Source organism: Tachysurus fulvidraco, chromosome 21 (genome assembly GCF_022655615.1).
Source record: "Tachysurus fulvidraco isolate hzauxx_2018 chromosome 21, HZAU_PFXX_2.0, whole genome shotgun sequence".
Taxonomy (NCBI): Eukaryota; Metazoa; Chordata; class Actinopteri; order Siluriformes; family Bagridae; genus Tachysurus; species Tachysurus fulvidraco.
In genome coordinates, this window is record NC_062538.1 from 1,466,664 (window position 1) to 1,479,597 (window position 12,934).

At 42.8% G+C, this 12,934-nt stretch overlaps 1 protein-coding gene across 1 annotated transcript in view; it reads right to left on the minus strand.

Moving 5' to 3' along the window:
• The window catches only part of si:dkeyp-23e4.3 (rho GTPase-activating protein 7), a 52,078-nt gene extending 40,050 nt beyond the window's left edge, over nt 1-12,028 (minus strand). The window contains exon 1 of the mRNA XM_027163917.2: nt 11,411-12,028. Coding sequence (XP_027019718.2) covers nt 11,411-11,525 — 115 coding nt within the window. The 5' untranslated portion in view covers nt 11,526-12,028. The remainder of the gene's footprint in view (nt 1-11,410) is intronic.
• Nucleotides 12,029-12,934: the final 906 nt, after the last annotated feature.

Here is a 12,934-nt window from a genome sequence, read left to right on the forward strand (position 1 = left end):
ATTAAAAAGTTTTTACTGTTTAAACACTTTCTAAAACATCAAATATCAATTTTTCTCAATCAGGACTTAGTCCTTATGTTGTGCATAAGTATTCACTCCTTAACCTTTTGGAGCAGGGAGCACACGGGGGCTTAGTTGTTAGCACGTTCGCCTCACACCACCAGGGTCGGGGGTTCGATTCCCACCTCCGCCTTGTGTGTGTGGAGTCTCCCCTTGCCTCGGGGGTTTCCTCCGGGTACTCCGGTTTCCTCCCCCGGTCCAAAAATGATTGGCATCTTTGGAAAATTGTCCGTAGTGTGTGAGTTTGTGTGAGTGAATGAGAGTGTGTGTGCGCCCTGTGATGGGTTGGCACTCCGTCCAGGGTGTATCCTGCCTCGATGCCCGATGACGCCTGAGATAGGCACAGGCTCCCCGTGACCTGAGAAGTTCGGATAAGCGGTAGGAAATGAATGAATGAATGAATGAATGAATGAATTACACACAAGGCCATATTAGACTTTATTCTGCTGTGTGTTTGGTCATTACTATTTATTTATTGTTGCTAATATGTATATAAATACAACTGCAGTTAACCTAAAGGGAACCTCCATCCTTCCATCCATCCATCCAGCCTGTTTATCTTACACAGGGTCATGAAAAACTCGTCGCTCATCTTTTGAGCGAGGGAAGAAACCGGAGAACGCCGATGAAACCCTCAGGCAGAACATGCAAACTTCATACACACGGGATGGAGATGGGAATCGAACCCCGAGTAAAACACGCTCATGTCAGTAAAAGAACTTATGGAAACCTCGTCGTGCTGAATACTGGGTAAACTTCAGCATCTCTCACTCGTTCATTCTTTCTTTTTCTTTCATAAAAGAATTGAATCTCTGATGTAATACATGTTTAAACAGAGGAAACAGGAACATATTGTAGGCTAAAAAATACTTTTGTAGTTTTTTAGTGTTAATACAGAAGCATCCATTTAACCATGATATCATCAGCTACCCAGTCCGGATCTCTCCACTGAGCCGTCTTCATGTTTACACACCAGCTCCATTCATCCTGAGCCAACTACAAATTGGATCAGATATGTAAGGTGACCGTTTCCACCATGTTTACCAGCAGCTCTCTCTCTCTCTCTCTCGCTCTCTCTCTCTCTCTCTCTCTCTCTGGACAGATTTACACCCCTTCAGGCTTTTCTCCACCATATTACATTCCATTCAGCTGTATTATTTACCCGCCTGCCCTCCTGACATGCTTACCCAGCACTATCGGGCCCTCTGCTGACCCCAAACAGGAACGCTTCTCGGCCCGTCCCGAATCCATCACAACGCCAGCCCAAAGCCTCATTTATTTATTTATTTATTTATTTTTATATCAGATTTGTGGAGATGCATGCATTCCATAAAGGAGCTAGAGAAAGAGAGATTGAGAAAGATGAGAGAGAGACTACAGAGAGACGGAGAAGCGAAGAATCAATGGAGGAAGAGGGAGGGATGCAATAAGCGCAAGAGAGCGATAGGGCGAAAGAGGAGAGTCTGAGATGGAGGGAGGTATGATGGTGCAGATAAGGAAGCACAGAAGAGAGATGGAGGTAATAAATCGAGCCGGGCCACGGGAGCAGCACAGCAAGTGTAGAAATGCAGAAAGAACACGAAGAAAATCGCAGGATTTTTAACGAGGGTTAAATCGTGGGAGGTTTTCAGGGAATATTTGTTAACGACGCAGGTGTTTGGTGTCGACGAAATATATTTATATGAACACGATGTGAACTCGACTGAAGCTAGAACTGAATCTACTGTTTTCTCAGAGCTTCTATTTTCCTTTAAAAAAACAAACAAACAAAAAAAGAAGCAGGAACCGAAAAATCCGTCTAATTATTTTGTGACTAAACGTAATAATTGTTTATAATCGCTATGTCTGAACAACGATCGATAATATACATCAATCGAGAATCGTGACAATTCGTCATCCGCCCCGATCTTCTCACGATACACGGTGTAGCTGTCGCTATCTGGCGACGGAGAAAACGTTTCGGTAAACAAAAACGAGGCGTCTCCTTTACCTCACAACCGGAAGTCAGGAACTTCGTCCAAAAGAGGTGCAAAGATTTGCTAACATGAACTAGCTCGATTGAACCAAGTTACTGTAGCTTGTTTGTTTCTTTGCTAACACCGGGCTCGACTAGCATTCCTCTAGCTAGCGTAAATCGGCTAGGCGGCACGGCAGATTTTAGCTAATGGTAAAAATTTCAGGTTTTTATGTCGCTTTGTAGAAGCCGACATTCTGTTTTCCTGTTTAAGCTTAGACAAAAATATATCAAGAGTAACTCCTCCTAGGGCTTTCGAGCAACATGCACCAAATTCGGATATGTTGTAGATCCTGGTCTGAAGTTTGTTGCTATTACTTTTCTAAGCGATCCGAGTACCGGTACTTCCGGTACCGGGTCTGAAAGTGGCCTTTTTTCTCATAGACTCCCATTATAAATTTTGGAGGTTTATAAATCGGCAAGCTTTCGAACTCTCTACACCAAACTCGGCCAGATCCTTTAGGGTGATGCTCTGAACAAAGGTTTAAATCGGTGTACCGACCGGCCTTTCGGTTGTCCCAGAGCCCCGCCCACAATATATGCTAAATAAAAAAAAATTTTTTACAACATGGATATGTGACATATCAAAACACTCACGTGAATGTCACGTGAAAATCAAAAATTAGCACAATGTCTCCACTTGCCTCCAAATGTTTTGGCACCCTAGCTTTCGGTCCACTCGTCTCCAAACCTAACACTGATCCTTATGTCCACTCGCCTCCAAAAAACACCGGCCTTTGCGAATACTTGCATCGTCAAAGTCAACATCAAAGTTTGCCGTGACAAACTTTACAAATCTAGTTTACAGATCGTTTTCCGTCCGATTGTTTTGTTAGCAAACTGCGTCACGCTAGTCACCGGGGCGAACGAAGCTTTCGGGTGAAAACGGCATACGTAGCTGCTCGGAAATGAAAATCAGTTTTGAATGAATTAAAGCTTGAAGTAATTAAAGTGTCATAAAAACATTAACAATGTTTTCATTTCTCAGTTAAAAACATTTATTTTGCACCTTTTACTACTCGACTAGCAGCTTTCTGACTGGAGTAGATTTTATGGCTGGATTGTTTTATTCTTAATTAAGATTTTAACACATACAGAACAGAAGCCATTAGAGGACACAACACACACACACACACACACACACACACACACACACACACACACACACACACACACACACACACACACACTTTGCCTCAGTTCTAATGAACAGTTTGATGGACCTTCTTTTGTATTCTGCTCATTACCAACCTGAACAATAAATCTCACTCACTGGTCTCTAAAAACTAGAGAAGGATCTCGGAGCCACAGTAAAATGGAGCAGATGAGCTCACTGTGGAACTCGGTTTGCTCTGGTCGCTGCTCTGTACACGATAATGAGGGAAAAACATGATCTCCATGAAACGGCGTGTTTCCTGAGAACATCCCACATGTCTGGAACAACGATAAAGAACTGCAGCGAGACGGGTCTTCATTTAGCAGTTCAGGTCTGTGACAAAAGACTTTAAAGCACAAAAAGAGTTTAATAATATTATAATAAGGAATATTTTACACCACATTCCTTGGATGATATTATTTCTATTATAAGCAGCTGATACTGTAGGATGTTAAAATGTAATATGTAATGTTTATAATGGAGTAATTAAAAAAGAAATCAGGATTATTATTCATTCATTCATTCATTCATCTTCTACCGCTTATCCGAACTTTCACAGGGTCACGGGGAGCCTGTGCCTATCTCAGGCGTCATCGGGCATCGAGGCAGGATACACCCTGGACGGAGTGCCAACCCATCACAGGGCACACACACACTCTCTCATTCACTCACACACTCACACACTACGGACAATTTTCCAGAGATGCCAATCAACCTACCATGCATGTCTTTGGACCGGGGGAGGAAACCGGAGTACCCGGAGGAAACCCCCGAGGCACGGGGAGAAAATGCAAACTCCACACACACAAGGTGGAGGCGGGAATCGAACCCCCAACCCTGGAGGTGTGAGGCTCACATGCTAACAACTAAACCACCGTGTCTCCCAGTTTTAAGTATTGTTTATTACAATTTAAAATACATCGAAAAGTACATTTATATATCCATTCTAATGTTTATTAATGCTAAGCAAAATGAATCAATCAATTATTTATTTATATATTTATTTATTTTAAAGCTTTTCTGGAAGTATGTACAGTAAGTAAACCCATAAATATATCCCGTTCGTTATAAAGACAAATTCAGACAAATTTTAAACTTGATGACTTCTATTCAGAACTTTTCTTTGCTTTGGAGGACCAGGAAGTTCAGCTTCGGCTCTCAGGCCCCGATGGCTCACTCAAGGAAAATCTCTCAGATTTCTTTTTTACTTCCCAAACATTTCCTCCCCAATCAAGAACATTTACACCGATCACAGATACATGGAACGAAACTCGGATTCGGATACACGAGTGACGACGTCAAAAACCCAAATTCTGTTATAAATTTGTCTCTGTTTTCTTTCAACATCACTCGGAATCACTGACAGCTTTCAGGTGTTTTCCATTAGGAGAAATGACCAAATGGACGAACTGAATTGTCTATAAAGCCTCTAGCTGTACTGCAACGTTCTTCAGTTCCCTTTAACTGTTTAGAAAAAAAATGAGTATGTGCATGGAAGGTAGCCAGGAAAACCTCCTGTGTCCTTTTAAGTGCTCGCTTGGCACGTGCACGATGGAATGCTTATCGGGTAAGTAGAAGAGCTTCTTTATAGCTCATTATTTCTTTTTCTTGAGCTGTAAAAAAGATTATGGACCTTCACTTCACACACATGATGGTAATTAGATTGCTTACAGGACAGAAAATGAAGCTTTGCTTCTTGGTAACGGTTTGGAAACAGATCTAAAGTCTCCAGACTGAAGTATTCTGCCAAGGTGCAGTAGACGAGTAACCGTATAGATGGCCTCGGATCAAGAAGTCACTCGTTCCCTGATGCAAACCAGCGCAGAATCGAGTCAAGTCAAGAAGCTTTTATTGTCAATTGAACCGTATTTAGCTGACACACTACACGGTGAAATGAGACCATGGAGCTACATAGAACACAGAGCTACATAGAAGAACACAGAGCTAAGGACTTTGTAAGATGTCCTAGCTACATCTGTATCCTAAGACGATATGTAAACTGCAGGGTGTCCAGTGAAGGTGGTAGCTGGGTCTTGATGTGTCTCATAACAAGCATCTCAAAGCACTTCATAATGAAGGCAGGGCACTGTACTGTACTTCTTTGTCGTTGGGATGGTGGTGGTTGTCTTGAGGCATGTAGGAACAACAGAGATGCTCAGGGAAAGGGTGAAGACATTCGGTGAGCACTCTACCAGGAATGTTGTCTGGTCCAGCAGCCTTCCGTGGGTAACACTTCGTAGATGTCTCCTCACATCGGCCATGGTTAGACAGGGTACCTGGATATTGGCGGAGTGATGGTCTTCCTCACCAACTAAGTTGTTCTGCACCTCAAACATTGCATCGAAGTCATTCAGCACATCTGGGAGTGAGGCAGGTGAAGCTGTCTTTTAGTTTGAGATCACCTGGATGACCTGCTACATGCTCTGGGTGTCACCGCTGTCCAAGAATTGTCTTGGCATGTGCACACTTTGCTTCTCTGATGGATTAGGACAGTTTGGTCCTTGCTATTCTTAAGACCGTCTTCTCCCCTGCTCTGAAGTTGGAGTCTATACTATAGACTCGTCCACGTATTATAATTGGAGCGTGTGGTGATGGTCTTGGAGACAGTCGTGTCATCAGTGTACTTGCTGATGTAGCTGGTCACTGATGCAGCATACTCCAAGTTGACAGAATCGCCGTTGGTTGCAGCTTAACTGAAAACGTTCCAGTCAGTGCACTCAAAACACAAATCCTGAGCAGCAGAGGTGGGTCTGATGGCCAGGTTTTCACCTGCTTCAGGACCGGTTTAGAGCGTCTGGCGAGTGGTCCGTTTGCTGGGATTAGCATAACAGAGATGTAATCTAAGTAGCCGAGATGGGGGCAGGGCACCGCACGATATGTGCCGGGGATGTTTGTGTAAACGAGATCCAGCGTGTTCGCCCGTCTTTTTGCAAAGTCCAAATACTGATTTAGGGAGCACTGATTTGAGATTTGCATGATTTGAAATCTCCGGCGATGACAAACAGTCCGTCGGGGTGAACATTTCACAGGTCCCTAATAGCCCCATAGAGTTCACATAGCGCCTATTTAGCATTAGCACTGGATGGAATTTACACTCCAACAATGAAAACCGTGGTGCGTTCCCGTGGTAATTCAAATGGCCTGGGGCTAACAGACGCAAACTCCACTAGTGGTGAGCAGTGAATAGTAACAAGCACAGAGTTCTTGCACCATTCTGTGTTGATGTCTAAACACACGCCACCATCACGAGCCTTACCGCACAGAGCTTGAGAATTAAACTTAAGAATAAAGGAAGTGCTCCTTGAAAGGGATGTTTGGAAATACTGCCAGAAGATCTTTAGAAAGTATTGGTTTGGGGGAAGTTTGGTGGTTAGACTGACTGACTCCAAACCCGAAGGTTGTGGGTTCGAGTCTCAGGTCGGCCATGACTTAGGCGCCGGAGCATAAATGGCTGCCCACTGCTCCGGGTGTGTGTTCACACGGATGGGTCAAGTGCAGAGAACAAATTCTGAGTCTGGGTCACCGTACTTAGCCGTATGTCACGTCACATCACTTTCACTTAAAAGTGTTTTAGAAAGAGGTTTTATCTTTACATGCCGTTTGAAGACTCTGGGACTCAGGCATTCGAACGTCAAGGAGAGGTTTGTTTCACCACCTTGGTTTCCGAACAGAGATGAGTCTTGATACTTAGCTTGTTCGTACCCTGAGAGTTGGTGGGATCCGATGAGCCTTATCCGAAGACACAGTTTTGGTTGCTAGCTCAATGCCGCCTTCCAACCTATAAAATAAAACCATATCTCTACCGTACATCCAAAAATGCTGCTGCTTATGAATGCTTCTTTATGGAATGTACTGTACTGTACAAACATCTAAATAAATAAATAAATCCATTTTGATCATAAGTGATTAAGCGTCTCCGGCTGTCAGCGGTAAACATCGTTTCCTCGATTTGTGGATGATTTCCTTGTTATTCAAAAGGAAGATCCTGAGCTCATTCGGCCACATTAACGTTCCAGAAAGTTCCACAGGTGCAGTTAAGACTGATGAGGAACTGGATCGATGTATTGATGTAGCTGAGGTTGAAGAATTGTAGAAGCTCAGGAGGTAAATAAAGCTTCTGGGGAAGATCTCTGGTGACGTTCTTCCCTCAGCGACTTTTTTGTGCTTTATTAGAAAGGTTAAAGGTTCACTTTAAACAAAACAAAAACGTCTGGTCCGGACCACGCCCACTTTCAGTTCAGGGTAGAGATCGAGAGATTCGGAATACGATCCAGATCCAGATATGTTCATGTGAACAGGATGTCGTTTAAACGACACATTTAACATCACAGTCATAGTGACTCGATTACCAGTGAGAGAAAAAAAAAGAAAAGGTTTTGAGCCGATTGACCCGGCTTAGCTTTCAATCACGGGTCATCAAGACACACCATTTACAAAGGCACTAGTGTGCAGCGTCCCTGAAAATGTGCTGATTAAGAAATTGATTTAATATCTTCAGGGCAGGATTGACAGGCTGCAGTAGAAGTGCTGGAGCAATCCATGCATAATAGAAAGAAAAAAAAAACCTTCAGCTAAGGCCATTATGCATGATAATCATCTCAGTCTGAGAGAAAACGAGCGAGTCGAGAGGAGGAACCATTGTTGGAGATGATTTAAAATGGAGGAAATGAGGTATATAAAGGAAGGGAAGTCATAAACAGGAAGATAATTTGTTGGACCTTTCTGCTTCTTATAGAGGTCAGTGTGTTTATGAGCTATTAGCCTGTGGGCTTGGACCAGTTGCACAGCAGGATGCAATCACTTGGTAGTCGTTGGTATAGAATTTTATTAAACTTCTCCAATTTCAAAGAAAAGTACCACAGGAGAGGTTTAACCAGGCTTCCATCCTCATGGAGCTACATCCTCATGGAAGGTCCTGGATAAAACATTGAGTCATTTTCTCCGTGAAATGTTTTCAAAACGACACAAACACAACGTTGTATCACTGCGGCCCGGAATTTCCCACATTTCCCAATTTTCTGTCACTAAATATTCACTCTCGTATTAATCTACACACGACACTATATTTAAAACGATATATTTGTTTATTTATCCGACAAACCGTTAACGTATCCTGTGTTCTTTTTGTCCCACAGACCTGGGAATATCTGAGTATGATATAAAGTGTCATAAAATGTTAGTAAAAATGGAACGAATGGAAGAGGAAGGAGGAAGCCTTCCAGGGAAATCCGGCAAAAGACGAGTTTGGTCAGACAGCAGACCAAGAGCTAATGAGACCGAGTGTAAAGCTGAGAGTTTTCTGTTTTCTGACGTATGAAAGTCCTGCCTAGGAATTTCTGACGTGTCTCGAACGTGCTCTCTTCCACATGCATCCGCTAGTCCTGCTGTGATTGACAAGGCAGAGGCGGTAAGCTCCTCCCACCCATAAACCATTTTATGCTCTACTTTAGGATTGTGTTCTCTGGCTGTCTCTCAATCAACTCGCTAATTCACTAATCTCTGATCTCTGGGAGTCGGCCATTTTAAGTTCTGACTCTCAGTCAGTCGATCGCAAAATGTTGGCTTGATAAAAAAAAATCCCACAATGGCAAAAACATGGCGCGTCACTACTCGCTCACTATAAAGCGTCTCGGCGGTTAGACGACTTGTAGCTCTTAAGAGTTCACAGACTCGTCAGCCATTTTCTAGCGTTTAAACGATTTTTAAACAAAGATCCACTATCTAGTCTACGATCCTGCTTGGCGTTCGCGTCTTGACAGGATTGATGGTTGACGTATTTTAAACAGCGTACAAACCCGCTCTCAGAGTTATCCTTCCCGTCTGCTGTCGATAAAGAGCAGTGGTGATGATTTACAGCACGAGAACGTGGTCACCTCGACGGAAACTGAGCCGTTGGCGTAACCATATGTAGTGAGCCTCACACTTGTATACGATATGTACTGATCCCATTGGAATTCTTGCCACTTCCTGTGGCTTCCTTACATCTTACATGAGCATTGGTGATTCCATGAATTCCCATTGGAGAGATTTTATTAAAAACTCATCTTGTATTGAGTGCCACAGTAATAATAATAACAATAACTCATTCATTCATCTTCTACCGCTTATCCGAACTTCTCGGGTCACGGGGAGCCTGTGCGTCATCTCAGGCGTCATCGGGCATCGAGGCAGGATACACCCTGGATGGAGTGCCAACCCATCACAGGGCACACACACACACACTCTCATTCACTCACACACTACGGACAATTTTCCAGAGATGCCAATCAACCTACCATGCATGTCTTTGGACCGGGGGAGGAAACCGGAGTACCCGGAGGAAACCCCCGAGGCACGGGGAGAACATGCAAACTCCACACACACAAGGCGGAGGTGGGAATCGAACCCCCGACCCTGAAGGTGTGAGGCGAACGTGCTAACCACTAAGCCACCGTGACCCCCTAATAATAATAATAATAATAATAATAATAATAATAATAATAATAATAATAATAATAATAATAAATAAATAAATAATCACTTCAGGGTTCATAATCTAAATGCAATTTAACGCTAAATGTTGCTATCCAGTGGTTCACGATCCGTCACGTTCTCACCGACGTCCTACCCGCTGTGCAGCTCAGGACGATTTTACTCTCAGGTGTAAAAGAACAAGCCAACAAGCCACAAGACTCCAGCATTAGTTGATATCGATAGCATCCTTATAGCGACGATCGACCGTAGCGTGACTACGAGGTGAATTTCACAGATGTAACGTATCCAAATCCTCAACCGTCCCTGATAAAACGCTTGGGAGAAAAAAAAAGCAGATATTTGAAACTATTTACACAAAGAGACTCTGAGAGAAAGAGATTTTTGACTGGATGGTTTTCTTTCATTCTTCCTTAAAACGATCATAGCTTTTTCAGAGATTCTTTTTATTGTTGTTGTAGCCAAGAAAAATGTGAAACCTGACCCCATTTCCTCCCTCGTTTTCCCCCAGCTGTGTATATTTCTTTTTCATTCTTTTTCTTTTCTTTTTTTTTTGAGATTGCAACATCTGGGAAGGGTTTCTCACAGTAATCTCTCCAAGCTCAGGGGCCTGCTCTGCATCATAATAGCGCTCAACCAAGTTCTTTCCTCTCGCTAAGCCCACCATTTAAACACACACACACACACACACACAGACACACACACACACACACACACACACACACACACACACACGGCTCTGGTGCATGAAATGAGGTAATGCTTACATGATGTGAGTGAAAAAAAAAACAACAAATTGATCAGCCTTCTTGCAAAAGAGTTTTGCTGGGATTACAAAATAGTCCTTTTCACAAGAAGCAGATAAGGTTCGGTTTTTGCTCAGAACCAGATGTTTACTACTCATTCTTTGTTATTTTCATTATTTATTTGTTTGTTTGTTTATTTGTTTATTTATTTATTTCCCCTCAAGCAATACGTTCTCTTTATGTCGCCTCTTATGTCGTCCGAAGCAGCCTGGCGACTGCACGGCGGTGCGTGGAACCTCATCTGAGTTTATTGATCTAGATTTAGTGTTTTGCAACAAAGCCTCACTTTTATTGCTCTCCTGAGAGCTCAGACGGGTCGTCCGGAGTTACTGCGGCTTTTAGATGCTGTACCTGGTTCCGTGTCGCACATCTGGAGCCATACCGCACACGACCGTGTCCGTTACGACGTCTCGAATCGTCTCGGGCATAAATATCGAGGTACATAATGTATATATATATATGAGGTAAATATTTTGAGGTTGCAATGATGCTGCTCTCGTTTCAGTACGTGTCAGGTTCATCGAGTCCAAACGCTTGCAAATATATGCACGTCATCAGTTCAACTATTCTTCAGTGTCACCTTACAAAGCCTGGTGGTATAATGAGGTGTTTTTAAAAACATTTTTTTTTTTTTTTTTTTGCTGATCTGCTTAATCTATTAGGTCACGTCTATTAGGGCAGGAGAGAAGATCAACTTTGAGAAATTGCACACACAGGCATTAACACGGTGAAGCTGACAGCCACAATTATACAACAAGGACAAATCATTCAATCAAATTTTTTACTATTGCAAGCAAACCGTCACCTTTTACCCCCCGAACCTATGATTAATTATGCATCTCAGGACCAACGCAGAAAAAAAACAAAAAAACTTTCATTAGAAGTGAAAACACCAGCGTTCACCTGATAGACGTTTCTCACGTGCACTTCTCCAGAATATATCCCAAGCCTTATTGGTGGAGTTCTTCACATGCTCGCTGAAGGACCTCCGTAGTGGAGTTTTGGGTGTGTGTGCCATATCTGTGTGCTGTCCTGAGAAACACTCTTCCCTCACTCCATCTGTGAGAGACGAGCGAGTTCGGCCAGCCGAGTGACGCCGCGCGAGAGGAGGAAAGTTTCTCGTCAAAGTTTTCACTGCTTCATGCAAAAAGTCTGCATGTAATTTGGAGCACGCTTTCGTCCGAGCGTGTTAGAGTGTGCGAGTGTGAAGGAGGGGGGAGAAGAAAATTTTTTTTCCTCTCTCAAACACACACACACACACACACACACACACACACACACACACACACACACGAACTAGGGGTCAAAGTCGCCTGAAAAGGAAATACGGGGTTGAGTGCTAAACCTCAGGGTTCAGAGCGAGAGAAGCTTCTCCATCCGTACACACGCACATGCACACACACACACACACACACACACACGCACACACACACATCTGTATGAATGCTGAGATAAATATTAAGGTAGAGAGACAGACAGAAGGGAACTGGATGAATAACCGTCTCTCGTGCGTTCGGTCTCGTACATCTTCCTCTTTCCGAAGCAAAAGCAGAAGTTCTCTCTAACTGACATTTAAAGTCTTCATGTTTGTTTTTGCTTTAAAGATCCAGTGGATTACAGGAACCATGCCTTTGTTCTCCGGAGAACATGAGCTGGATATTAATGTTCATTCCTTTAGAGTCTTTAGGGGCATAGAGACGTATAAAAGTGGAAGGTCTGTTCACACAACCAGAGAGTATCGTGCAATTGATTCCTGTAGCTTTAGACTGGACAGTGCTTATTTCTTTAAAAATAATAATAATAATAATTAAAAAAGACTAAATGCCCCATCTCACTGCCATCCATAAACATTTCTGGGAATATTTATTCATTCATTCATTCATTCATTCATTCATTTTCTACCGCTTTATCCGAACTTCTCGGGTCACGGGGAGCCTGTGCCTATCTCAGGCGTCATCGGGCATCGAGGCGGGATACACCCTGGACGGAGTGCCAACCCATCACAGGGCACACACACACTCTCATTCACTCACACACTCACACTACAGACAATTTTCCCTCAGCCTCCGTGGGTGGTGCAGTCGAGTGTTTCGGATATCTTTAACATGGAACCTTCATGAGGTTAAACAATTCTGGTTTTAAGGAAATTGCATAATTCTTATTAAGTAACTAATTACAGCTAGGAGCACTAGCGAGTCTGACTAGCTAGAACCTCGCTGTACGAAACTCGCTCTGAGAACGTTTACGTTTTCCTGGAAATCTTTATATTTATTTATATATTTACATAAAATCTGCACATTTTCTTATATTTGTAATAAGTAATTAATTTTTTGTAAAAAAATAAATAAATTACCTTACACTTTTTTTTTGTTAATTTAAATGTAAATCCAAAACATAATATTGGGAAAAATATGTTTATTAAATATG